Here is a 27,972-nt window from a genome sequence, read left to right as displayed (position 1 = left end):
GACCGGCGGCAGCCCTCAGAAAGTGGGAAGTTTTCGCCAAAGGATTCTGTCTCCAAATTAATCACCTTCATGTCGACTCTGTTGGATAGTAACCTGCCGATGCTATGGTTACCTTTATTACGGTAGGAAAGCTGCTTTTACTTTGGTTTGGTGCCTTTGTGTCGCTGAAGAAGTCTTTGGTTCTTGGGGAATCTGACCCGAAAGCAGGGACAGAGACTCCCCCAACGTGTGCAGGAGACATTAACAGATGCCTCACACACACTTGTATTTTCATGTGTGTGTGATGTGCAGCTTTAAAACTGCATGAATAGCTTTAAAAAGAAAAAAAAAAAGTTTTGGAAACTGGACCGGGCACCACGGAGGCGTCTGTCCTGAGTGCTCCAGAGGAAATATTTACTGTTTGTATATAGGAGACCTACGTGGTGTGTTCAGGGACTTATCTGTTCCTGTAAGCTTGAGCTTTGGCAGGTAAAACTAAGTAGAATATGAGACGCAGCGCAAGTCAGTGCGGCCGAACTCACTCCCTCTGCCCGTCTCTCTCCCTCTCGGTGTGCGCACAGGTAGACACAGGGGGCTGGGTCTCTCCAAGGCTCACAAACATTAGAGCCTCCTGCGGCTCTCACGCGCACACGGTAGCCTCAGAGGCGTGTTGGAGCGGGAGCTGGCTGAGCGGTTCAGACGTGGTTCAGCTTGTACCTTTGGATTAAAGACGCGCTAATTGCGCCTCGGCTCGCCGTTAGTGGGAGTGAAAGCTGATATGTCACAGATGACTCCCATAAAGTCGGACAGCGGGTTTAGAATCGCGCTCCTCTTCCTCCCCCCCCCCCCTCCCCCGTGTGTGTGCATGCATGTATATTTGTTTGTGTGTGCACAGGTGGAGAGAGAGAGCTGCGTCTGTGCGCACAGACTCTCCAACGACTTCTGAAGTTTCCCAAACGTGACTTTTTGGATAAATGCAGCTATAAAAGTGTCAGTAACCAGACAGGTTTCATTATTAGATTATGGGCTGCAAAACTGTGATGGTTAAAGACTTCAGGGCTCCATTTACAGACCAAACTTCACTGACACATTTAGCCAAACAAGATGTGCAGCGTGCAGATGAATGTATGTTTTGGATCAAGGTGTGTGCACATGTGTTCCCCATCCGTGTAGGGGTCATCTCCCCCCTCACACTCCACAATTTGTACGTTAGTAGCTGTCGTTGGGATTAGAGCCAAACAGCCCAGTAACCCAAAACTCCTCCACGCTGCGTGCCTGTTCGCGTGTGTCCAGTGTGATGAGGCCTTTCAGTGTAATGGCCTGAAATGAGCTGCGGCGCATTTGGTTATGACTGATATGACATGTGGTCCCGGCAGCTTTGCGTAATGCAGCGCATCAGTGGGCGTCTTGAGCCTTTCGTGGATGCTTTCCCGCTGCTGTGGAGGTCCACTTGTGTGTATGTGTGTGTGTAGGAGTGCGTGCATGAGCGCGGAGGCCGCCGGAGCAGCTGTTGCAGCGGCGGATTTGACGCAGAGCCCCGCCTGACATGCAGGCACACAGCAGGACAAGGAAATTAGGACGCAAGGAAGCAGGCGAGGAGAGGGGCTGGATCCATTCTGTAACTCCCTTTATGGGCACTTGAGTCCAAAATGACCTCTCAGATAAGCTCCTCTGGTGCAGCTGTGGGCTGCTGCATGCACGTTAGAGCTCTGGGTGCAGTGCAGCTGCAAAGACTCACTTTAATCACGTTCATTTTATAGTTTTACTGCGGGAGAGAAGAGACAAATTAGGAGTGAGGGGTGGTGAACTCATCAGGGGCTGTGCTCATGGGAGGAACATCAAGTAGATAAAAGGGTAGAAAGGGTCCAAATGGCTCCCAAGTGGTTTAATAAACTGATATTTCTACCCTGTTGTCCCTTCAGGCTCTGCATTCCAACCTTTTTTGTTCTGCTCACTGTGTGTCTATCTCCCCTCCTCGATCTCCTTCACTCTTCTGGTTTCATTTCTCGCTCTGATTTCTGTTACTTGTACGTCGCAGCGCTTCCTTTTCCCTCTCTGGCAGCTGCTACACTTGTTGGTGTTGTGAATGACTGCGGTTAGAAGCGTGCAGGTGTGAAAATGCACATCTGTCAAGCAGGTAATTGGCTCCCCTTGCCAATTAGAGGTTTAAATAAACAGAGGAGATTATGTGTGGTAACTTTCCCTTGTGCCGTTTAACTCGTAAAGTTGGTCACTGGTGGATTAGAGCACCACACTTAAAGAGGAGCTGCTGGTGTGGGTGAGTCACTGGCCACAGATGTTTCATTCATGACTCCTACTGACACAGAGGGACTGACAGGAAACACTGGGGTCCTTGAACCTCCCTGTTCTGGAAATCTGTTTACTCACCATGTGATGTTTCACACGTCTTCACCTCATTCTGTGTGGTGACACGTTGCTCGATCCACACGTCACCATTAAACCTTCCTCCAAACTGCAGATTTCACGACAGAGAACAACGTGTTAGAAAAGTCATAGCTGCAGAGTTATTCCGTGTTGCTAGTTTTCCAAAACCAGGTGTTGGAAAACCCGTCTCACATTTTGAACGATACATTCTTTATGGGGCATATTCCCAAATAAATCTGCGTTTTACTCAAATTACCCCAAACTAGCACTACTGAAGCATTCCTCCAGCTCCAGGGTGCTGATTGCACTGGACTTACAGACAGGATCACTATCACCTCTATTTGTAGCAGGATATCTGAAAGATAAGAAGCACCTTAGAAGATAGGTTCATATTTCTAAAGTCTGTCTGTGTTTAACTAATCTGAGGCTTCATTTGTGTGAGAGGATTAAATCAAGTGATGTTTGTGTCTGAATTCTGTTTTTCTTTGACCTCAGATGCGTCTCTGCTAAGCGTCAGTGATCACTTGGTTTGTCCAACTCAAATCACTGAGGCCTCATATTGATGAGTGGCCAGCATGAGCAGGATGAATGATTACAGCAAGCACAACTGTTAAATGTTCCTGAGAGCACCTGACTGCAGACAGACTCTTGAAAACTCTGAACCCGTCCTTTAACTGAGATCTGCTAACCAGACTTCCCGTGGCAGCAGGCAACATCTGGATCTGGTCCTGATTCAGATCTGACACTTTTATTTTCCAGCCACATTTGAGTTATGCTGCATGTGGGAGACTCCAGTCTTCCACATCCGAATCACGAGCTTTGCATTTAGATGCTATTTGAGGAAAATCTAATGTCATTATTACACAAATGTGTGCGAAGTTTGGAGAAGGATTTGAAATGAAAAGTTCAAGTCCTTCATTTGTCATGTGCACAATGATTATAGTGGCAGTGAACTCTCAGGCTCCCTCTAACAATACGTAAAGGAGAAGCACGCGAAAAAAACAAGAATCTAAGAGTTTAAGAAACACAGTCAGTTAAAATACAGGAATAAAATATTCAGATATATATATATATATATATATATACCTGCTGTAGTGGTGGTTAAACAGCTTGTATACAGTAGCTGGTAAACATTATTATTATTATAAATACTGTGCAGAATAAGGAGCAGCAGTAATAAATCTATCTATGAGATGTAAATAAGGGTAATGAGTATTAGTGCTGAAGTAAGTGAGCTTGAGAGTTCAGGACTCTTATGGCCTGTGGGGTGAAGGATCCCTGAGTCTGGTGCTGCAGGACTGGATGCTGCAGCACCGTTTGCCAGATGGCAGCAGGCAGAACAGGCTGAGGATGAGGAGGAGAATGGTTTTCCTCCTCATCCTCTGGGTGCAGAGATCCACCGTGGGTGGCAGCTCCGTTCTGGTGATGACAGCCAGTCTTTGCTTATGTGAACCCCGGGGACCCTGACCACCTCCCCGAAGGCCGTCTCCTCGCCGATAGCTGTATTGAGGGTTGGGCTGGAGGATGTGGCGGTGCCGGTATAGTCTGCACTTCATGAAGTCCAGGATCCATCAGTCTGTTTGCTCTGTATGCAAACTGAAGCTGGTCCAGTGAGACCTTTGGGGCCATGATGGTTGGGGGGAGTGCTGCGGGGCAGGAGCTGTGCAGGCAGAGGGTTTGGGGAGGTCAGTCTGGAGCAGCGAGAGGTGGAAGACAGCTACCAGGTGATCTGTTTACATCTTTAGTGCTCGGCCAGATGTTGTTATAGTGCCAGGTCAAGGTAGTTTAATAGTTCCACCGCCCTCCACCCGTCACTCTCCAACTCCAACAGCACTTCACAGATGTTTCTTGCAGGCTGTTTCTGCTTTTCAAGACACTGAAGGGGTTTGCAATCATAGTCAAGTGGAGCTCAAGTCCTTTTCTAACAGCCAAATGTTTGTAAGACTACCAGAGTCAAGCACCGACAGGGCTTGTCGGGCTTTTTCTAGCAGGTTGGTGAACATGAGTGACATTACGAAGCGAGATTTCTGGGTACTGAAGTCCTTTAAATCTGCGTGAGACAGGCTCAAACTGAAATACGCCGATGTTGTGTGAGTAACTGCAAATGTGCATCATTCCAAAGGGATGAGACGGACAAAAGATGTGTTTAGGACAAAGTTTGGATGTTTTTCCATCCTGTACTTTGCTGTTCTGTGTGGATCAAGCTGTTCCCCTCCTTCTATATGGTTGCAGCTCCACAGCCGTGCCTGCTCTGACATGGTTTACACATTTAGCCCAGTGTTTATACACGGGACATTCTTATGGCTAGTTAGAGCAAAACATACTGTAAGGATTTGGCCTCGACAGCTTTCTCTGCTCCGTGCAACAGAGACGCACACGTACATGTCAGGACATTCATTCGGGGGCTTCATTCCTTTAACCTGTAACCTAAACTGCTTACCTTCATGTAAACACTCCTAAATCTTCACTGAGATCGTGGTGCAGTCCTGTTGAAACTAAACTTCCTCGCCTTGTCTTCTGTTTTTAAATCGTCTTTCCCCACAATTCCCTGGGACGGAGCAGATAGAGATCATGTGGTTTCAAGGTGAGGCTCTGCGTTCCCAGCAGTTCAGTCATATGACAGCTCTGCCCTCCTCCTTCTGTCCGTTTTGACCCGGTAATCTGCCTCTCTGTCTCAACGATTTTCTTTATCTCCCTCACGTCTGGATCTTTATGTCCCTCATTTGCTCTCTCCCTCTCTCTTTACATCCCCCTCTCCATCTCGGACTCTCCCTCCTAGCCTGGTCGTCTTTCCACTCTCTTAGTTTCCACATTAAAAAGGCAGACTTGGTGACTGCCTGATACAGCTGATCATGATACCGCTGACCGGGATGAATTCCCGTAGAAGCCTATCTTTCATTTGCTTATGTGCCTCTAAGGTTTGTAGACTACAACATCTCTGAACCACTTCTACATCCACATTAACCCACATCTGAAGCCTGGATTGTGTCGAGATCCGATGTTGCCGAATTGTATTTAAACTTAGCAGCAAAGTGCACGCAGCGTACAGTAAATCCAATCAATCAAACCGACAAACTTTAATCTCCTGTGCTTCAATAATCACCTGCAGAACTGTATGTGGCGCCTGAGCTCTTCCATCTGCTAAAGACATTACACATGTTTAGAAGTCTGGCTGTCAGATGAGTGTCCAAAGAAGTCATGGCCATATTCCCTTTAAATGAGCTAGATGAGTCAGCCTTATCCAATTTGCTACGGGATTATATTTACTGATCATATCAGATAACGATCTGGGGCTTTCTGCCATTAAGACCATTATTGTTTCTTAATTTTAACCAAATTCATGTCGAATGTACTTAAAAATGTGCCGCTTTCAGCTGAGGTTTACACCATCTGAGTGGCGTCTTGTTAATCTGCAGTCGTTCCCAAATCTGCCAAATAAAAGGTTATTTAACTGAGACGTGTTTTCACTTTTCTTACATCATTTCCATGAAAACACAAGAAAACTTCAGCTTTTTTAATCAAAGGACTGTTGTGTTTCCTCCTTAGACATAAACGATCTGGTCACAGCAGTAACACCAGATATTTAAAGTACCTCTAACAGCTCTGATGTGCCGCGGATGGTTCGGCTGAAACTATCTGCTGTATAATAGAGTGGCCATCTTCATTTTCCTCCTATAGAAGAAGAAGCCTGTAGGTGACATCGGCGTGGACTGATGTGGCAGGTTATTGGTCACCTTTGATATTTGAGCTGACAGATGTTCAGACGGCCTGAGGGTGAAACCTGCTGCTTATAAACCACACACACACACACACACACACACACCGCAGACAAACCCAATCCCTGCTCATCCCCTCGTTGGGTTGAACTCTAACACCAACATGAGACTGATCCTAAAGTTGAGCTTCACCCTGAAGCCAAAAGTCTAAATTGGACCCTTGAGGAAAAAATGTGCTCAGAAAACCACGTGTGAAGAGTTCATGAAGCCTGTTTTTATCTTATGGATCCATCAGAGGATTCATTTGGGTGTTTAAATGGTTCATCTCACTCAAAACCATACAGGGACACTCTATCCCAGTGTGAAGGACTGAAACTGACTTGAGATATGTAATCAAATTCAAATGGCTTCATTGGCGTGACCATAATCAGATGCAGTCCTGCCAAAGCACTCTGTGAATACTGCCATCAGTCATGTGTAATCTGTCACAGATAACGCTCCTGACAGCCTGGAGGGATTTTTAAAAACTGCGCTCGGACATCTGAGACTTCAGAGTCGTGTAAGTGTGTGTGTTGGTGTGAATTTACTTATAAAAACAGATCTTATTGATCCCACGGGTGTCTCTCTGTGCAGGGATCCTTTTCTATAACGCTGTCAATACTTAGAATAACACTCTGAGCCTGTCGGCGGCTAAAACAAGCACTTCTAGTGGACCTACTGTGATCAGACACAGTTGTCCCAAAGCATTGCATTTCATTCATTCCAGCCTGTTTGGCAGCTGCTGGCTGAGACGATGTACTGATCAGCTCCAAAACTCTTTGTATGTACAAGTTATTTAGGCACCAAATATGACCCAGGTTTAAAAAAAAAAAACAGTGGCAGACACAGAATTTGTTGTCCACCTGTTAATGCGGTCTTTACCCACACCGCTGCTACGATATCCCAATTAAAAACGTATTAACACGTCTCACACGGATTGAGACAATCCGACTGAACGCCAGTCTTCATTTTCACGTACAATCAATTTAAACTTAACCAAATAAACGCATAACTGACTATTCCAACTCGATCTGATCCTTCAGCTCACCCAGAATCACCCTTTATTTATAGATACATTTGTACCAGCACCAGTCAGGCTCCTTTAATATGGCCATTTGGTGGTTTTATATTAAAGCTACCAGTATTAAAGCACAAAACGAGTTGTTCCGAAGCACAATATAAACCTGATGAAGTGATTTTACCTCCAACATCAACCAAGATAAATAGAGACTAAAATTAGTCTCCATTTATCTTCCATGTGACAAGAGCCTTATGGTTGATATCCCCAACTGCATGATATGGTTCTGAACAGCACGCCTTCCCGTCTCAGTGTGTGTGTGTGTGTGTGTCTGGACAGCAGCAGTAGTAGTTAGTTTGTTTACATCTGCAGTGATAAGCACTGCAAACACAAATGATAGGAGGACAGGACTTAGATGTAGGAAAAGCATGGTCTCTTTTGTACTGGAGGTGCGTTGCGTGAGACGCAGAAAGCTGGAACAGTCAACAGAGCCGTTAGCATGATGTGAAGGGAAATGAAGCCGATTCACAATTCAAATAGCTGCATTCATTCAAATATATGACTACGGCAAACACTGATATCAAGTGATATATGTGTGTTAATGTGACAACCTGAGTAGCACAACTCTTTCCAGTGCATGATCCTCAGGACGTACTTTTATAGCAGCACCACTCAGAATCAGAATCAGCTTTTATTGGTAAAAGTATGTGAACACATACAGGGAATGTGACTTTTTCCACTGCTCTCGTCTCGTGTATTTAGGTTTAAGAGAAAGCACCTCTTCTGTGGAAGGACTGTTCTGAGCTCTACGCTGCTAAAGTTGGCAGCTGCTCTTATTTCATTGGTACCAGCAGACTTCAGCCTTCACCCACATCTATTCACCTCACCACCGTGTTCACCTCTGTCGTGCAACTACGAGCTCACGTGTGTCAAACTTGGTAGCAGGTAAAATGCACTGCAAATGGTGGAGAGTGGAGAGAAGAGCTGATATTTTCACATTGCTTCTGGTATCTGAATGTTAAGAATACACAAGTAAAGTTAAGGATCACCAAAGTCAGTAGGGTTCATCCTAGTTCTCCAGATATTTCACCCTGATTTTCAAATATCAACCTCATGACGCCACTAGAAAACAACTGTGTGTGGATATGTGGCACAGCATCAGGTATAGTTCTATCCGACCTTGCCATCTTTTAAAAATAAGAGAAAATGAACAGATTCGTCATAGTTTTGGCATCTTGGATGACGAGTGTTGGCGTGGAGGAGAGGACAGAGTAAGGAAAAAATAATAAATATGCAACTTGAGTAGTTTTTGGACTGATTCCTCACTTTAATCTGAAGGCTTGCAATTATTCACAGAAATGTGTCGTATCCAAATGGTTTGAAAGGAAAATAAATATATATATGTCGGTTCTTTTGTTACAATTACTGGAGGCAGGAGATGTCCTGATGATAAAAGTCAGTGCACGTTGTTGTTTTATTGTGGGAAAAGGAAAATAGGCGCCATAGCATCAACAGGAGCTTCACTACAATGTCCCAATATTTAAAACTGTAACTTCTAGACCTTTTAGCACTAAAGACTTCTCCTTTTAACGCCTAAAACATCTGATTTGACACAACGTTTACAATGTCAGGGAGAGTATTTACAGTAGAAGGAAAACCCTCATATTTACACAACACCTTGTCAACACCACCAAATCTGTGGTAGAATGAAACACTTCTGCTTCTCACCAGCCTCAAGCTGAGAAAAGCAAAACCATGAAATTCTAGAAATTGTTCCACTTGCCAAACCAAAAGAAGAACAAAACCTACAGCCAAGCAGTTGTCAGGAAGTCGTCCAGCATGAGATGCTCTCCGCTGTTAGAGATGAAAAAGCTAAACATCTGGTGAGTTACACTAAGAAATCAGATATGTTTCTTAGCAAAAGCAATATCTGCCCTGAGAATGATGGGTGGTGCAGAGTGGAAACATACTGACTGAGAGAGTAATGCGTTATCTCAGGCATCGGCTGACTGTGCGATAAGATTCAGGTGAGGATTTGTCTGATAGATTGAGGGATCTAAAAGCAATAGAAGTATTCCACTGCTCGAGAACTTTACGTCTCATTTGCAGGTTTTGTCTCTTCACTATATATGGAGAAGATTTTTAGACGGGAGCCATAAAACAACACCGAAGTCAAACAGGAATGAAGCTGATGGCTTTAATATTTAGCAGGTGAGACAGGAATGTTCCCAGCATATAAGCGCAAACTGTGCTGAACGTTTCTGGAAGTAAAGTAAAGCAGGTGCCGTCCTATGACAAGTCTGCTCAGTTACATTTAGATTCACTTAATTCACTGATTTCTAAAAACCGAACTACATCTGACGGCATCACGGTGGCATCCTGACACATCATAAAACCTTCACCCCAAAAATAGTTGCTGTAGGAGCCTGAAGCGTCTCACAAACTGTTACGAAATATTGACTTTAGTTTCAGATACACATGTGCACAGACATGCAACAGGTTCAGGGACGCTTTCAGCCGAAGCACCTGACACCAGAGGAAGAGCAGGTGTGTTCAGAGGCACGGCTCGCTCAGACTTTGTGGTAGACGGCAGCTTTGGACTTCACTGCCTGTGGAAGTCGGTCGCAAAATAAGATGCAGGATTTTCACTGGAGGAAAATTGTAGAAATGAGTTCCTTTATTTGTGTATCAAGAATAAACACGAGTTTTATATTTAACGCAGAGGAGGGAAATGTAATTAGGACAGACAGGTGTGCATGACAGGACAAAGCAAATCATCCAGGTGCAGATGGTTTCAAACTTTGCAGCATTCTTTCAGAGAAAAAGAAAAAAGTGAAACATGAAACAAAGCTATTGGTCCAGTTTTCTGTCTTTCCTCTGACCTTACACAGGCAGTAAAAGTCACAGTCAGATGATAAATAGTGCCTGGGAGAATGAAACGGCCACAGATCCTATCTTGGAGAAATTCATCATGACTTTTGTTACGAAAGCTCAGGAATCGTCTGTTGTTGTTGTTGAAATGCAGAAATGTAGTGCAGTTCATTCTCTAATCACTCAGGGGAAAGCTTGATCATGTGTGCCTCATGTGACTCGTTTGATCCGTATCTAATAAACCGTGGTTTGAAAGTTAATTAATGCCAAGTACAAGGAGATGTGCAGATTTAATTTAATTTAATTTGCTCAGATTTCTCTCACTTGGCATCAGGAACTTCATGCACCGCAAAACAGTTGTCATATCAGTTTAAAAAAATGGCTAAATACTTGGGATTTGATGTCTTTTAATCAAACTTAAGGGATTCTCCATTATTCTGTGGAAGCTCCAGCTGCTGGGCACCTATTCACCCTCCATCCCCTCTACTCTCTATGCCAGTTATTCTGTGCTGGGATATTCAGTCTGAGCAAACAGGACTTCAAACTGTATCAAATATAAACTTTTTCATCAAAATCAGGCGATAAAGCAGAGCCCAATTTAAAATCTGTGATTAAACTAGAGGTACACTGTGCTCCGAGCACCGGCACAAGTCGGATTCAGTGGTGTACTGACTCAGGGCATCGAGCAGGACGAGTCCAGCCCTGAATAGAGCTTAAACCAGTGCTTAAAATGCTGAGACACCCTCCTGCGGTGCGCTCTGTCAAGATCCGTCTGGGTCAACGCTTCAATGTGCTGAAAAACTTAAATAAAACAAAAATGCACAGTCGGCCTGAAGCTCTGGGGCTCCGGGGAAGTTGCCTATTGTGCCCAGTTGTTCATCCAACCGTGACTCCTGGACCATTAATCCAGGAAATACTACCATCACACACACACACACACACACACACACACTGAAGGTCAAAGCCACTGTTGAGCCCTACAGTCTATTCCTGTATCTGTGATTCTATTAGGCCTGGCACAGGATTAGCCTCCCTGATCTCTGCGGCTGATTTGGGTTGGTTATTATAACCTATTACTGCTCCGTCTCTCTCACCCTCACACAACCGTCCGCCACATCTCTCACAGGAGGGTCCAGATCACACAGGTCTCGTTTGCCGAGCGACTCCGGTGTTCGGTTTGCGTTCGCTCTCCTGAGGCTGCACGTCAAACCTGTGTGTGAGCTAAACTTCTGGGTTTAAGTGTGATATTAAGTGTGTGTCACAAAGTGTTTGAGGGGAAACAAATGATGCAGAAAATTGATTTAAAATAAAAAAAGGAAACAAACCTCTGCTCAGTATGTGTGTGTGTGTGTGTGTGTGTGTGTGTGTGTAATCCAGGCAGAGTGAACCCTGTCAGATGTAGGGCAATGAAAAAAAAAAAGATCACATCAAAGTAAAAACACATTCTCTTCCTTCTCTTTGAGCAAACCGCAGACATCCGACACTGCGGCCTCCTTCTGTGTCCGTCTGGCCTGTTGGGCAGAAAAAGAGATGGAGATTTCTTCCGCTCTCCTCCACACAAGGACTAAACAGGCGTGTGTCGGCACCGCTGCACTCGTTTATCCAGTAGACGGTAGGAGAGCCAAACGTGCCGCCGACGGTCGGAGAGTCTGCAAGATTCACTTTGCCACCCAAACACTCCAGAGGCTGCTTTCACTTCAGGATCGTTTTCTGTGTTTGTAGAGTGATAAACAGAGCGTGCTGTGGCCTCTCATGGTAACAAACGCTCTCTCAAACATTTATCTGATTTAGAGACGGTCTAATAGAAAACACAAATGAGCTGCATTATGGGAATTGTAGGATCTTTAAGAGCTTAAGGCGTCTGCTGCAATGATTTGACTTTTTTTCCAAATGTGTCTCTAACAAGATCCCTAACTTTATGGGAGTGTGATTCTACATTGCTGAATTACTTCCTAAATGTGAAAATTGAAATGGATTTGTTCCACAACGAACGTCTTGACGAATACAAGTATATAAAGGTTATAGTAGATTTAAAGGAGTAGCCAGAAGATTCATACAAAACTTGGCCACGAAAACAAACCCACGTGATTCCTTCTGCATGTAACAGACAAGCTTAGCGAACATCAGAGTCACGTCCGTAATCCGTCCGCTGTGCTGCAGTCGGCCCCAGGGATGGACGTCCTGGGAGCTGGACGGTTTGCTGGTGGATTTATAGAGTAGAAGATGAACTTGTTGAAAGATAAAACTACAAGCAACAGTCAAAGCGATTAATGGTTCGACCTCTGGTTAAAATACATCCGTCAATCTAATATGAAAGTGACTTTTGAATACAATTCCTTCCTTTAAAATGTTGAAACTTGCATTATTCACATCCATGTTTATTTTCCTTGGCATATATCAGTGTATAGGACTGTCAGGAATGTGGATCGGTGCCGAGCGCCATCGTGCTGCTCGAGGTCGTAAACGCCGCAGGGTGCCTTTAAGTTACTTCTCTGCCAAAGTTCAAATTTCTCAGCTACAAATCACTGCTGTTTGGAGCCACTGGCTGCTTTGACTTGTGCTTTGTTTTGTGTTTTCGGCTCTACTACTGTTTTATCTGGGTTCATTTGAGACCCGTCACGGTTGAAAGCAGGGCTTGTAAGGGGGTCGGTCCTGCTGGAGGAATCAGCTTTGTTTGATACTCTGTGTTTGTTTGTAGTGCTTTCAGGAACAATCTGCGCTTGGCCGTCATGCTGATAGTAACTAGCTAAAAAGCTCCACCAGACCTCTGGTTGGTCCCCCAAAACAACTGAACTGAACTGTAGTTTGACTATTACCCCATCGAAAGCCTGGAAACAACAGAGAGTCACATCAGTGTGCGATATATCTGCCATAAAGGATCAAAAACACCGTCGGCATTTGTTGTAGTTACAAGTCCAGACATCCATTAAGAAAAAATCTGCAACCAACTAAAATCCTTCTGTTTGGCTCCGTCTGGATCCCTTCAGATTATAAATGATCAACAATTTGTGCAATTAGATCCATGGAAGGGGGGGAACAGTGATGAGACTCAAGAGAAATACTACATCTTTCTCCTCTCGGTCGCTGAAAGGTGTGTGTGGAGGAATGTAAACTCTCTAAGACTCTTTGGTCTTAACATGCATTCAAACTTTCCCCAGCACTTTTTAAATCACAAAGCTTGAACATCACCTTCCCTTTCACAAACACCCCCACAAACACCCACCACGCCAGAGACTCCTGCTTATGCAACCACAACGGGCCACAAATTAGTTTTCTCAAGGGGTAATAGCCGCAAATGCAGATGACTCACCTGGCAGGAGACAGAGGGTAATTCACTGTTATGATTGGAATCCTGCCCTGCCCTTCACTCAAACAAACACCCCGGGGCTGAAGAGACAGCAAGGTGGGAGGCGGAGGACGAGGAGGACGAGGAGGAGGAGGAGGAGGAGGAGGAGGAGGATAAGGCGCCTTTCTCAACTGCCTAATTCATGTTGTGGGGTTTCAAATTTACTCAGGTCACAGGAAGTGGAAAACTGCTCGACTTAGTGAAATATAAACTATAAAAAATATACTTTCGCAGAAGAGAAGATTGATATTCTCATGTGTGTGCGTGCACTAAATATGAAGCTATTACCTGCAGCTGGTTAGCTTAGCTTAGCTTAGCACAAACACTGGAAACAGCTACCCTGGCCATTAGTAACAAAACCAGCACGTCTGAAGCTCACTAGTTACCACGTTACACCGTATTCTTATTCACATGCTGTGGTTTTAGATGAGATTGTTAGATATTTTATATGAATTTACTCTGATGATGATGTGATGAAGAGGAGAGAAGTGCTTGGCAAAATATTTTAACATGCGTGTTAAGCTAAGCTAACTGGTGATAGTTTCATATTTAGCACAAAGACGTTTTAAAAGGGATTTCAGTCCAAGAAGAAAGCTTAAAAATACCCAAATGTTGAACTCTTCCTTTCAGTGCAGCCCTCTGAGCGGCGTTTTGGAAAGAGAACCTAATTGTTTATAAGTTAAAAGGAGAGACAGGAGTGAGAAATAAGAGGAAATTTAGTTTACTACAGAAAGAAGGTTACACAACATGCAACTGTCTCCCCCCAAAATCACCTTTTCACACCTTCCCTTTATCAATATCAAAGCACTTCCATGAGTTCACGCTGTTTTTCTACCTGCTTTCTGAATAGGTTTTCCAGTCTGACGTCTGAGGGCCCAAACTGTGAAGCGAGCACTCGTTGAATAATGGAGCTGAATCTATATCAGGAACGTGTTGAGCAGTGGAAAACTTGGTGGTAAAATCCACATTGTTCAACTCCGGCGGTCATTTCAGGACCACAGGAGCCACTTGTAAATACTTGTGTAATTAAATAGAGCCATTCAGCACAACCCTGATTCCAAGCATATCCATATCTTTACAACAGCAGTGTTAATCACATTATTTCTGTTTATGTCGACACCTGCACGGAAACTCTTCGATATTTTATCAAGTATTGATATTACTCTGTTGATGAGTTATAATTTGCAGAGCAAACACTTGGCAGGAAACTGAGCTACCGACTGGGTCCCTCGTTATTTTCGCTCTCTCTCTCTTTCTGCTGTAACATCTGGAGTCAATTGGACAGTATTAGGGCTCAGACATCGCTGGGTGAAAATCCCTGTGTGGGGATTTGCTGGTTTGGCACAAACTGCTCGCTAAGCCCCACCGCTAAGCACCCTGACTGCATCATCACTGGGGTCTCCACGGTAACTGCAGCACACACACCATCGGTGTCCTGATCGAGCTGCTTGGAGAAAAAGTTACTGTCGGGTGTGTGTTTTAATTATTACATCATCTAACAGTCTTGCTTGACGAATAAAGGTGCAGCTCGTAGATTAATATGAATGAGCAACGCTGAGTTTATCACATTTCATTGTGGTGCCAAAAGCCCGACTGAGTTTAGACTCCAGCGGTTTACAGCGTGTCAGGGTGAGCGGTCCCACACTGTTGGTGGTCCAGGCTGGACAACAGTTGTTTCCAGCCCTGCGTGTGCTCACTAAAGTTGTTTAACTTCCATATTCTCCCCTAATTCCGTCTTTTCTAACCCTTGTTTGTGCTGCATTATTGCTTCTGTCCCGCCTGTCTCCTCCCTGTGTGCTTCATTGTAGAGTCAGTTTTGTGATCCAAAGTAAACACGTAATTCTCCATTACAGTGGAAATGATATGCGCGTCTGTCTGTGACCGTGTGAAAGTACACTAACCACAGTTCTAAAACCTGTTGTAGTGCTTTTTTTATCTTCAGCCTCCGCTGCTGCTTGAACGCCAGCTGTTTGTTCATTGTGTTCAAGTGAAAGTTGGCTTCTGATGTGGAGCTGTGTTTAAGAAAAGTTGCCTCAAGACATCATAGGGTTCAAACTTCAATGTTTTAAAGCAGACAAACGAAATTAAGTTATGCAAACAACATGACAGTTTTATGATCAAGTTGGTCACCTTGATTTTATTTTTCACTGGTAAAAGCAGTATAATACCGACACTCAGCTCACCACAGATTTGCTGTTCTACTTACAGCCACAACCAGACGTGGATCAGCGGATCACGGTGTGAAAGCTGGGAAATATTAGACCACAAATAAAGAAGGCGTCTAAATTACTCACTTTTTCCTGGCAGACGCCGGCTTGGTTTGTTTTACTTTGACTGCTGATCAGTTATCTTCCTTGATCTGAACAATTTGGAATCCTTATTTATGCTATTTATAGTTTTTACAGTGCAGCTTGTCTTCATCTTTGAGACTGACAGGACAGCGTTTTCCTTCAATCACACCGCTTCCTTATTTGTTTCTTCGTTTATGCGTTCAAATCTGTAACCTAAGAACGACACTTTAATTACCCTTTTTGCACATCTGACATGGATAAGACACAGTACCACCTCTGCAGCCTTTAACATTACACTTTATTAAGCTGGTAAACATTCTCATGACCACTAATGTGAACACAGCTCGTACAGTTAAATGTTAATCTTTGTTACTTGTGGCGTTTTCTTGTGTTTGCTGCAGGTGACTGACTATAAACAGCTCCAGAGTGAGGTGCAATATGTGATACAGAAAAAGAAGTAGGGTTGTGCACGGCTTGTAAATTCTGCCTCAGGACAGCATGCATATAAATAAAACACACACACACACACACACACACACTCACAAAGGAAAGGAAAGGTTCCTGCCACCATGAAACACATATAGCTGTGCTTCAATTACAGCACAGTGGCAACCTGTTTGACTAATCAGATTGCTTTGCTGAAAGCATCTGTTGTGTAACTGAGTTGGTAGAATAGCTTTCATCTGAAAACACGCAGTACAAACAGGCCTGTAGGCTTTATGACAAGCCAGATGAGTAAAACAAGTCAAAGCTAAATTCAGGGTTTGTTTTCACTGCTGGGATTTGGGAGATCTCTTTAAATCTACGGTCCGCTGCTCTGCTTTTATGAACCGTGACGCAGCGACTTATGTGACAGGCACACTTGTACTGCACAACATGCAGCAGTGAATCTGTAATTAGTTTAGAGCAGGTGTCCTTACATTTCTAACCTGGCAGTCAAAACACAAGTTAAATCTCTTGTCCTTAGATTCAGGGTCAGTACAACACAGACCTCGTGTGTTTAGGTCACGCCTGGACGCAGCTGACTGACCCACTGGTTGTACCTGGGAGGTAAAGGAGCAAGAAGAAGATGCAGCAGTCACTTTGTTTTGCCACCAATCTTATAAAATCAATTTCAATAGAGAGAATATTACATCTTCAGTTTTAGTTTGGGTCAAATGTGCAAAAAGTCTTTCCCTCTGAAGCATTCGCAGCAGTCGGCTCGGCTTCTTAAGCTCTACTGCCCTTAGATCACCAGGCCGGCGCCCCAGTTAGTCAGTTCAGACGCTAGACTGATTTTATAGTCACTGTTGTTTTCATCCCAGCTTCTTAAAATAGTTCATCTCCTCTCACTTTTCTTCCTCCCACCTCTCCTGATTTTCCTGGACATCGTCACTATGTGATGTAACTTGAGGTTCCTCACTGACACTTTATTTTCTTCCTCCTCTTCATCGTCTTTCTTATTCCTGCACATTCTCAAGGGGGCTTCACGTGTTACAGTTCAACTGACAGCATCTTTGTACAGCTCAGTGATTGATCTGATATATATGATCAATTCATGAATTATATATAAAGCAAATGCACAGATTACATATTGTTGGAATCTAATGAAACTTTTCCAAATTAAGTCCAATACTCAACCTCCTTTTAGCTCTTAAAACGCTTTAATCTACATTTCCTCGGTTTTACGGCTCAACCAAATGCACTGCATTTGTGTACAACTGGGCCAGTTGCTCCACTATGTTCACCAACTAGTTGCCAACTGTGGCCGCCTGCCGTTTGGTGCCGGGCAGCTGATGAGAGTGGAGTCAGAAACCTGGAAAACCAACATGATGGTATATTTCTCCTTCGTTCCCTTCCCTTCTTCCCTCTTATGCTCCTATTCCCCATCTTGGCACATCATCTCAGCTAGTTTACCCTCTTTCTGCTGCCTCCCTGCCAGACGTGGATCATTACTTCATGTTAATCAGATGGATGGGCTGGCGTCTGTCTTGCTCCAACATGCTACTCCTCTATGCCAGTAAACAGCCCTTTACCTGTTCATGCCCTTTAAAATTGGAGTTCACCAGAACGGAGTGGAGCGGTGTGTTCAATTTCATGTGCCAATTAAGGGCAATAGTGCAATGCCTCTTCAGAAAGTGCAGATTCCTTTGGCACCTGGTATTTCAGCACCATTAGAGGGGCCGTGCATGTTTTTTTGAGTTTACAGTGTTGCTGGACACTACACTGTCCTGGGCCCTCAGCAAAATGAAGTCAGTGGGATGATACGATTCTTGAGATGTGCACAAACATCTGCGGTAGAGAGGCCGCCATTTTGGAGAGGTCACTATAATGTTCTTTTAAAGATTTCTTTGTCGTTTGGTCAGCTGCACAGTGTGAAGTCGATGAAGTGAATGACTGTCAAGAGACTGTCAAAAGTCCTGGTCCGTGATATTCTGTAGATAATTATGTAAGACTAGACATTTAAAACGTGCACTTAAACTTACTACATTCTCTGTGGATGATCTTGGGAAAATAAATCTGTATGTTTGTATGTTTGCCTTGAAGCTAAAAGGCTGCTGATGCAGCTTCATGTTTGTTTGAACTGGCCTGCGGTTCTGTACTTTATGTCCTTCCTGATCCGCCATGCACACAAAAACAACCACTGAAACACACACACAGGCTCAAGGACAGACGTAAAGAGCGTTGTTACATATTTAGTCAAACAGATCCGCGACAGGAGCGTCGTTTCTGAGGCTCCGTGAGTTAGACATTTGTTCATGTGCGTCTCCTGCTGCTGCAAGAGCCAGAGCATAAGAGGCTGCTCTTTCATCTTTGTTAGGTTTACATTCCTCATTGTGTTTCCACATCACTCAAAAGTCAGACACACACGCTCACACACACAAAAAGGAACAAACCCCAACATGATCTGACTTACACTGCCACAGGCTGTGCTGCCATTTGCAACAAACAACACACACACACACGCTCTCTTTTGCTGCAATTAGGCCTTGAGATTGTTTTACTTTAGTTTTTTTTGTGGTGAACTGTTTCATTTACAAACATGAAAATCCAAATCTGAAATCTAAACATGCAGTAAAGCTTTGCTGCCTGCATATTACTGCACACCGACGTCGTCTGACCATGCTGGAAGCCGAAAGTATTGAATAGCTATTCTGAACGGCCTCAGTCGAAGGTGTGGGTGTCGGACAAACATGGGGTGATACACAAGAAGTGACAGAAATAGTTGTGTAAAGTCAGAAGCAGTGTGGAGGAGTGTGTGTGTGTGTGTGTGTGTGTGTCCACTCCCTGTGCGCGTATGCATTTGCACATGAAGAACACCAGACATCATATTTATGAGACAGCCCAGCTGCCATCCATTACGTCTGAGTCTGTGCGGCCATCCAGGACGTCACCGCCGAGGAAACCCGCCTGTGCTTCTGCTGCCACACTGAATATCTGCATCAATCCCTCAGGAGTTCAAAAACTAAGAGCTAATGAGTCTGTGGCGCTCAGCCTGCATGCAAATACAACCTGAGGGCAGCTCTTAAATCACTTAAATCATATAGATCAGCTCTCTCACATCTGTGCCTTCTCGCAGTGCTTTTACATTGTGTGCATTTCTACACTTGGCTGCTCTGAACTTCAACACAAGCTTGTGTCAGATTAGCAGCTTCAGTGAGCGTGGAGAGGAGGTGAAAAGAGGATCATGGCAATTTACCCAGCTCTGTTTTCCGGGGAATGATAAGCACAGGTATTTTGAACACGCAGAGAGGGAAATGGAGCTTAGAAAGTTGGATACATTTATAATGAGAGTGGAGATTGTGCTTTCAATGCTGGACAGTCCGTAAATATGGAAGTGATAAATGATGCTTGAGTACTGATTCTGTGAAACAGAAAGGAAGTTTTTCACAGTGTGTGTGTTGTTTCTGTGAGAAGAGCTTTAGGAACAGGACGGAAACTGAAGCGGACAGAGAAAGAAGCAAAGTGAGGATGAGTATGAGCAGATAGGAGTGTGAGATGATGAGCGGATGAAGAAGGGATAATGTTAGAGGGAGGGGGCTGGAAAGTGATCTAATGGGTTTTGAGCCTCCTAAGCTGGTGATATGAAGGGATGAAAGGGAGTGAGACAAACACTGCTAACTCGCCTGCCAACATTTGTTCTTCTGAAAATGAAATCAAATTCTGTGTGAACGGTTTTACTCCTCTTTCAGCAACACGGGGTTGTTTTGATTCGGACGTGGAATCTGAATTATCTGTTAAATATAACAGCAGGTCTTGTGATTCGTGGTTCGTCTTTGTCTAGGTAGCAGGTAATTGCATTCCTACCTGGCTGATGGGATGTTCCTCTGTAAGGGAAATCTTTCGAAACAAGATGAGAGACAAAGATTTATGGGGAAATGGTCATGCAGCTCGCTCCAGTTCAAGCGGACGTCACTCAGGTTTTACCAAAGTCCATGCACACTCTAAAATTAGCATAATAAAGAAGCACAGAGCATGGAGATAGTGACTAATAAAACATTTACAGTGTGTATCTTTGGACGTGAACAAGTGTCCTTAACATGTAGCCAGCTGTTTCCCCATCCGTTCTCAGTCCTTATGCTAAGCTAAGCTAACACACCTTTATGTTTACCTCACTGACATGAGAGTGGTGTCAACCTACTCGCCCCACAATTAGGGGGCATCCTGACAGCTGAGTGGCAAAAGTGCTTACCACATAACTGCAAAGTCCCCGGTTTGAGTTCCTCAGGGTGCCTTTGCTGAGTGCCCGTCCACTCTTGATATGCAAATAGATAAATGTGAAAAAAAACATTTGCATGAGAAAATTACACAAATATATTTTTCACCCCTGAAATCTAAGTTATTCATCCACTTGTCATTCGTACGTCTTCTGCCCAATTACAAACCAGCCGTCCAACTACATTACACGTCCATTTCTTCCCCTCCTTCACTCCCTCTTTTGCCCCAGCGACCAGCCCCTCTTCTTCTCTGTCCCTCGCCACTGCCTGAGGTGCAGAACTACCCAGATGACTCTGACATTTGCATAAAGGAAACCGGTCTCTTTTTGTGTACCTGCCCCGTCAAGTCCTGACCTGTCCTCAGATGTCTGCTTCGCATGTCAGGGACAGAAACTCAAGGCGGATAAAGCTTCATCCTTATTCACTTGTAGTCATGTTGTGGCTAAACGTGTTGTCATAGCACGAGTAAAGATCATCGCGCTGAGGACGTGGTCCTGAAGCGTGTGTGATTGACAGTTGGATTTCCGCAACAGTGCTGATTTACCGTCATGAGCTCTGGGTCGTGACTCAGAGGATGAGATACAAGTGGCTGAAATAAGTTTCCTTCACAGGGTGTGAACATCTGAGCTGCGGCTGCCAGAACGAACCTTGTGCTCGTCTGGGATGTTGCCTGCTGCCCATGGTGCTCCTTATTGGCATGGAGCCGTCTGCTTTTTCCATTTCTGCTTCGTCTGCCAAACTCACTTTTATTGAATTTCCAGCATTCAGTCAGTTTGAGTTTGGCTGAGCTGATTTTTTTCACAGCATGTGTGTGAGACTAAAATGTTGTTAGTGCTGTTGTATGCAGGTTTCAAATTTTAGTTAAGTAGAAGAGGGAACTAACCATATATTATAATTATAATAAAGAAAGGTAGAAAATCGTTAGGCTGCTTAGGTGTTTAGCCTCTAACTGGTTGATGCTGCCTATAAAACACTCTAGTCTAGTCTGCAGATTGAAAAGTTCACCTGAACACCACAAAGTACAGCTTATTACTGAAATCTGGCTTCAGTAGGCTTCATCATCTGGGGACCATGAATGTGTGGACTTCTATTCATCTAAAGCAATAGACTGACAGACTGGCATCGTCATCCCTTGAGCCCTGGGGCTAAAAGGGTTGGGCAATATGAGGGTAAAAACCGTGCAACAGTAGAAATGTGTCTATTGGCAGAGATTTAGAAATACTGTTTCCACAACGGGAGCCATTCTCTCATGACCTCGGTGCCACATGATGTTTAGTTTTGAGTCTTTTTCAAGTCAAGTGTTCGCCCCATGTGAGGCAGGTGTTTTTGCTTGTATCGAAGTTCCACATAAAAAAAAATGCAATGAAGTACGGTTATTTTCAAGCATTTCTGTATCGTGATATTCACCAAACCTGCTCACGTTTCATTTTCTGCCTTCTGTTTTCGTGCTCTAGAAGTCTGTCAGGATGGAGGATGATTTAAAAGCCACACAAAGCTAAATTACATAATTGGCAGGTTTTAGGAAGAGGAGCCAATCAATACAACAAGCTGCAACAAGCTGATTTCAGTGTCTTTTTGATCGTGTATGGAAACATCTCGTAAAAGAAAAACTGTCCAACAAATGAGCTCTTTGAAAATAATCGTATGGAATAGGCGACAGCACCCACAAGGTCTGGTTTGTTTGTTGTTGTGTCTGGGGCAGACAGGGACAGTGCAAGGAAGAGATTCATCTTGTTCTATTACTCCATTTATCATTTTGGCAGATTTTTGGCAACAGAAAATGCCAGAAAACATTTATCCAATATTCATGTTAAATTCATAGAAGTCACATGGGGCGAGGCGACAAAGCCCCAAAACCCTGCAATCCAGTTTCACCCAGTTCTGCGACTATTTTCAGGCCACAGCACCATCTGAATGTCACATGAAAAATATATTTTCCTTGAGCAATTATCCATTTAAGTGTGAAGCACATCTCTCAGAGGCACACGGTGAGTCTCTTGTAAATATGCTTCCTGCTGTGTCGAATCCCTTCTGCTGTGAGGGGAAAAGTCGGTTTAAGGAGGATTGTTTGCTTCTAAAAGCGATGCTGATGGTAACTTTGCCCTAAAAAACAACAGGAGAGGACATTCGTAACCGGTGCTCATTAAACAGCTTGAACGCAACCCCACTGAATCTCTGATGACCTGTAGATAAATGTGAGGAATCCTCTCTGACTGTTCCCGGAGGCTTCAGATGTTTCTTCTTGCCCAAACCTGCTCCTTTAGTAATTTACAGTATTTACACAGTGCATTCACTCCAAGAGGTAACCAGCGCGCTCAGAGCTTTGAGGAAGATATCGTGTTTTAGTGAATGCTGCAGCTAAAGGATCACATGGTCCTCCATGGGTCGAGAAAATGCTTTGCCCTTTTTGGGTCGTGGAATATTTTAAATCCACCAGAATATCTTGAACTTGCCAAGACCTCAAGCTTGGGGCATCGCTGATTTTAGTTCTTCATGAAAATGTGACATTTTGGAGAAACAGAGTTGTCGGCTGAGGTGTAACCTCATCTTCAACTCAGAGCAGAGCGAAGAAGAGAGTAAAAGTTGTGGTATGCTTGAAAGGAACTGGGCTGTTCAAACATGTCTTAGAGTAAAAGTGTCACTGGGGTGACATTTGAAGGTGAAGGAATGAATCTGCTGCCACAGAGAGGAGGAGACATGTTGGATCATAACAATGGGAATAACTCATTAACCATGGAGTTGCATGAAATTTGATGGATGCGACTTTTTAAATATAAAAACGAAACCTATTTGCAAACATCATATTAAAAGTCGCATATCTGCATGAAGTCCAGATGTTGAGACACTTGTGATTTTGAAGCACTCTGACTCCTTAACTCACAAAAGACATCACAGCGTCGGCTTCCCAAATACCTGCTTGTTTTTCTTTCCATCAGTGCGTTTCGTCGTCGGACATGTTGGCCCCTGATCTTTGGACAGTTTCAGCTGCTGTGTGAATCAGGCAGACTGAAAGACAGAGAAACAAGCACTCATTATCAGCTGTGTGGTCACAGAGTCGTTCAAACAGAATACAGTCCAGCGTCTGTAAATAGATTCACCTTGATGCCTTTGAAACAGGTGGACTCATAATATCCTGACAATATATTTTATTGCATTTTTACGGTTATGAGTATTAACATCTGTCAGCCTTGTTCTTTCCTTTATCTCTCTCTCACACATACTCTGACTTTCAATACCTAATTTCATTCCCTAACCGTAAATGTCAACCAACACCTAATTATAAGCTTCACCCTGAACTCAAGCCCATGTCCTAAAATAGCCTCTTGTAGAGGTGATTACGGACAAAGTGTCCTCAGTGGGAAAGTGTTTCCTCATTTTTTCCCGTCCTTGTGCAGATGTTTGTTCCTACAGTAAGCATTACAGCGCACGCTCAGCCCATTATTGCCCTGCCTACTGAGAAAGTTATCGCTCACCCACTGTGCGACGTTAGCCTCCGCGATCCAGAATGTCAGCATCATAAACTACAGTGAGGGCTTTTATGGCAGTGATTATGGCAGCAGTTTTCATGGGGCCAGGCGCCTGATTTACAAAGAAATCCTTCATGCAGTTGGACTGAACCACCAAAGCAGAGGCGAAGAAGCTGAGTGAAACGGTTGTGTCAGTCTCACAATAACTGGTTAACATAATCCCCTTCTCTTAGGTAGGCAGATTATTCTAAACATAAATCATCCCAAAATATTAACAAACTTAACCGCACCCATGTGTGATTAAAAGGCCAGATCAAAATTTATTTTGCATTTCATAAAATATTAAAATTCTTGTCCATTTAGCATGCTTTAGCACTAATGCTAAGTAAGCTAGCATTAATGAATGAATATATCTGTTGTTCAGTCTGTGAATCTCATGTGACAGTTAAAATAAAAGGACAACTCCAGCGATTTATAAGTCTGCTTACAGGCTTCAGGAAGTACTGTGCTGAGAAAAAGTTGTATCAAACATTTCGTGGCTCCAAAAGGAGCTGAAATCTGATAGACGTCCTCGAGTGATGTCACTTGAGTCAGCATCAGTCGGGTCTGAATTGTGCAAGTTTGAAAATAAAAAGAATAAAAAGAAACGGGGGTGTGGGGTCATGAAGAGGTGAGGATGGTAGACCTCTGTAGCCTCTGTGCTAGAGGCTCGTAGCTACATTAGCTGCTACTAGCGCAACACACCCAGGTCATTGTGGGTAATGTAGGCAGCAGCTTTTGACACGGGATGAAGAACTACGTCTATATCTGGTTCTGCTGCACCAGTTCTCACCAATCCCAGCTGACACTAGATGAGTCCGGGCAGCAGTCAATCACATGACACATTAAGCTAGACAACCAGTCATGCTCACATTTCCACCTACGGGCAATTTAGAGTCACCAGCTAACCAAACCTGCATGTCTTTGGAGTGGATATGTGGAGAAAACTCACACAAGCACGGGGGAGAAGACGCACACTCTGCAGAAAGGCACCAGCCGAGCCTCTTTGGACTCGTGTTGATAAAATAATTTATCTAATAATCTGTTATTTAGTGTTATTTCACTTTATGTGCATGCTGTTGTATGTCTACCTGTGTGAGATTAGAGTTTAGAGCATCAGAGTGACAATGTTCTCAGAAAGTGAGGATATTTTGGTTGGATTGTATTATTATATTGTAAAATATGAATGAATTTAATATGTCAGTGTGGGTGAGTGTCTTCGGACAGAAGCGGAGTGAGATTAGCCGTTATGATGTAGGGATAACAAGGCTATGTGTGTGTGTGTGTGTGTGTGTGTGTGTGTGTTCATGCCTTTTCCGAGCCAGTGATTGTAAGGTGACATTGCTGCTGAACAGATGCCCCTCCCTCCCTCTCTCCCTCCCTCCCTCCCTCCCTCCAACAGCTGTATCATCCCTCCATAACATCGCTGATGGGAACGAGTCACCTCTTTAAGTTCACAGCCGTCTGTTTGCACATTATCCCTCAACTTTTATTTCCCCTTTTCTCTCTCTGAAAGACGTTCGCACCTTTCTTTGTCAGGGGAAGGGTTAGCTAAGCACGTGTGGTTGCATTGGATTGCAACATAAATAACAACATAGAATACATGTCACCACCTGCTTATTTGTGGCAACACGATAATTACACAGGGTGGCACAGCAGAGAAGTATGCAGACACCTCGTGCTCTTCTTTGACTTACTCATAGATTTTGCACATTTTTCAAGGGAATATTAGGACTTATTAGGCAGGAGTCATGAGTTTGTCATGCCAACGTGTATCCAATGCACTCCACATATCAGTTATTGGAGTGATTGTGAAAAGCTAATCAAATGAAATGAATTAAACAGCAGTAGAGAACTGTGGCTGCAGTTGGAGGCTGATAGTATGTGCAGCTTCATGAATGAGGGTTAGTCAGTCACATTTCCTGAAGGAAACAAGAGAGAACAGAACAAAAAATGAACAAAACAAAAAAAAAAAAAAGACCATTTTTCTAAGAACTAGTCAGAGATAATAACACTTCCCTGAGGCACACTTCATGTTCACATCCTGCCCCGTGCCTATTGGTAATAAGCATGAGGCACTGAAACATCTGCTTTTTTTTCCCACATGCACAAACATTTGAAAAATGCCTCTAACATGGTGTTATACTATGTCCCACTGATCACCACGGGGGCTTTAAACTCCTTGGGCAGATGATCAGGTACCCGAGTAAAAGCCCACAGATAACATACAGTAGTAAAAACAGACGTTACAGGTTCTTAGCTGCAGCTGGAGGCTGGAAGACACGGCACAGCGGCTGCAGGCTGCAATCTTTAACGAACATTTCCAAAACCACTAAAAATGAGAGTGCATCTTCGTTTATTTTGGAACGTACACGTCGAGGAAGTGTAAAGACACGGAGACATGGTGTGACCCAACTGGCTTGGGTTGTTTCTTGGAGACCAGCTCTTTGTCTAATTGGCAGCTTCACCCGTCATGACAGAAAAAGTGAGACGATCTGACGTGCCAGTATCTCTCTAATTATCCAGCAGTATTGGTTTCTGACAGTTCTGCAGCAGAGCATGAGTCACTGTGTTACAGCTCAGTATCATCCTGCTGGTCCGGGGATTCAAATTGGCAAACTTCCCATCACAATACTGCTTCTCTCCTTCACCTGAAGTACTGTAATTTAGTTTTCACCTTGGTGTGTGTGTGTGTGGGCCAGGTTTCATTCTGCACACTTTGACATGCTCATGCCAAGCGCTTCCATGTATCACTCTAAACAGAATGATCTAAACAGAGGTACTTTAAGGCCACACGGTGTCTTGTTCATGTAGCAGCACATCAGTTCCCATAATTGTGTTCATAACGAGACACACACACACACACACACACACACACACACACTCCTACTGTTATTTACATTGTGGTAATAAGGTTTAGGCCAAATGTTCCTACAGAGAGACTTTCACAACTTTAATCCTCAGGGAAAATCTCAGACAGGTTCTGAACATGTTATCTTCTCTCTATAATTTAAATAAAAGCGGATGTATGGCTCATTTACTTCACACAGTATCACCACCCTGGAGAGGTGCACCTCAGTTTGTAAACCTTGAATGTTAATTGTTATTAAGAGAGAAAGTTCTAGTTTCTGTGAGGAAGACAGCCAGAAGTTTTGCACATCTCTTGAACGTCTCCCCCTTTCTGTCTTTGCAGATCTTACAGGTGAATCTAGTGATGTCCATCCTGCTGTATGTGATGGTCCTCGTGTACCTCTATGGTATCCAGGCAACCAACATGGACAGCAGTCGCCAGGGGCAACAGCAGCAGCCGAGTCCCGACCCCTTAAACTCCCTAATCATCCAGCTGCTTCAGGCCGACCTGACGAGGGGGAAGACCAGGGGGAACCAGAGCCAACAGGGGAAGAGCAGGGACACTGAGCCCCAGGACATGCTGCCTCCCGTCCTCAGTGCAAACTTTCCTCTAGAGGAGCAGGGCGATGCAGACCAGTGGGGGATGGGGTCTCGAAGCGGCGGGAGCAGCGACGACATGGTCGACCAGCAGGTGATGTTGTTGAACTCGGACCTTCTCAGGCAGCACAAGCGGTACAACTCACCTCGAGTGCTGCTGAGCGACCGGCCGCCGCTGCAGCCGCCTCCGCTGTACCTCGCAGATGATTTCACGAGCAGCAGACTGGACGGCGGGGCAGCAGGAAACAAAACACGGAAGAAGCGTTACGCCGAGCACAAGAGCTACCGTGGGGAATATTCTGTGTGTGACAGCGAGAGCCAGTGGGTGACGGATAAAACCCAAGCAATGAACCACCGGGGGGACCCAGTCACCGTTCTGGCCAAAATTAAAACCACTGCCACGCAGGACATCAAACAGTACTTTTATGAGACGCGCTGTCGGACCCCGAGGCCCTTTAAAGGCGGCTGCAGGGGCATCGATGACAAGAACTGGAACTCGCAGTGCAAGACGACGCAAACGTACGTCCGAGCGCTGACGCAGGAACGCAATTCAGTGGGCTGGAGGTGGATACGCATAGACACTTCCTGTGTCTGCGCGTTGTCCAGGAAACGTCATAGGACGTAAACAAAACAATACAATCCCTGCTGGGGGACTACCTGTTTGGAATTCTACTTCC

The 27,972-nt window shown here is 44.3% G+C and overlaps 1 protein-coding gene across 1 annotated transcript; it reads left to right on the top strand.

Annotated features, from left to right (window-relative positions):
- ntf3 (neurotrophin 3) lies at positions 1-27,972 on the top strand. Its single transcript, XM_070853935.1, has 2 exons — positions 1-122; positions 27,042-27,972. Exons 1-2 carry the CDS (start codon positions 105-107, stop codon positions 27,918-27,920), a joined length of 897 nt encoding a protein of 298 aa, XP_070710036.1. The 5' UTR covers positions 1-104; the 3' UTR covers positions 27,921-27,972.

Source organism: Pempheris klunzingeri, chromosome 22 (assembly GCF_042242105.1).
Source record: "Pempheris klunzingeri isolate RE-2024b chromosome 22, fPemKlu1.hap1, whole genome shotgun sequence".
Classification (NCBI taxonomy): Eukaryota; Metazoa; Chordata; class Actinopteri; order Acropomatiformes; family Pempheridae; genus Pempheris; species Pempheris klunzingeri.
Note: the sequence above shows the minus strand (reverse complement) of the source record. Positions and strands in the feature narration are given on the sequence as shown.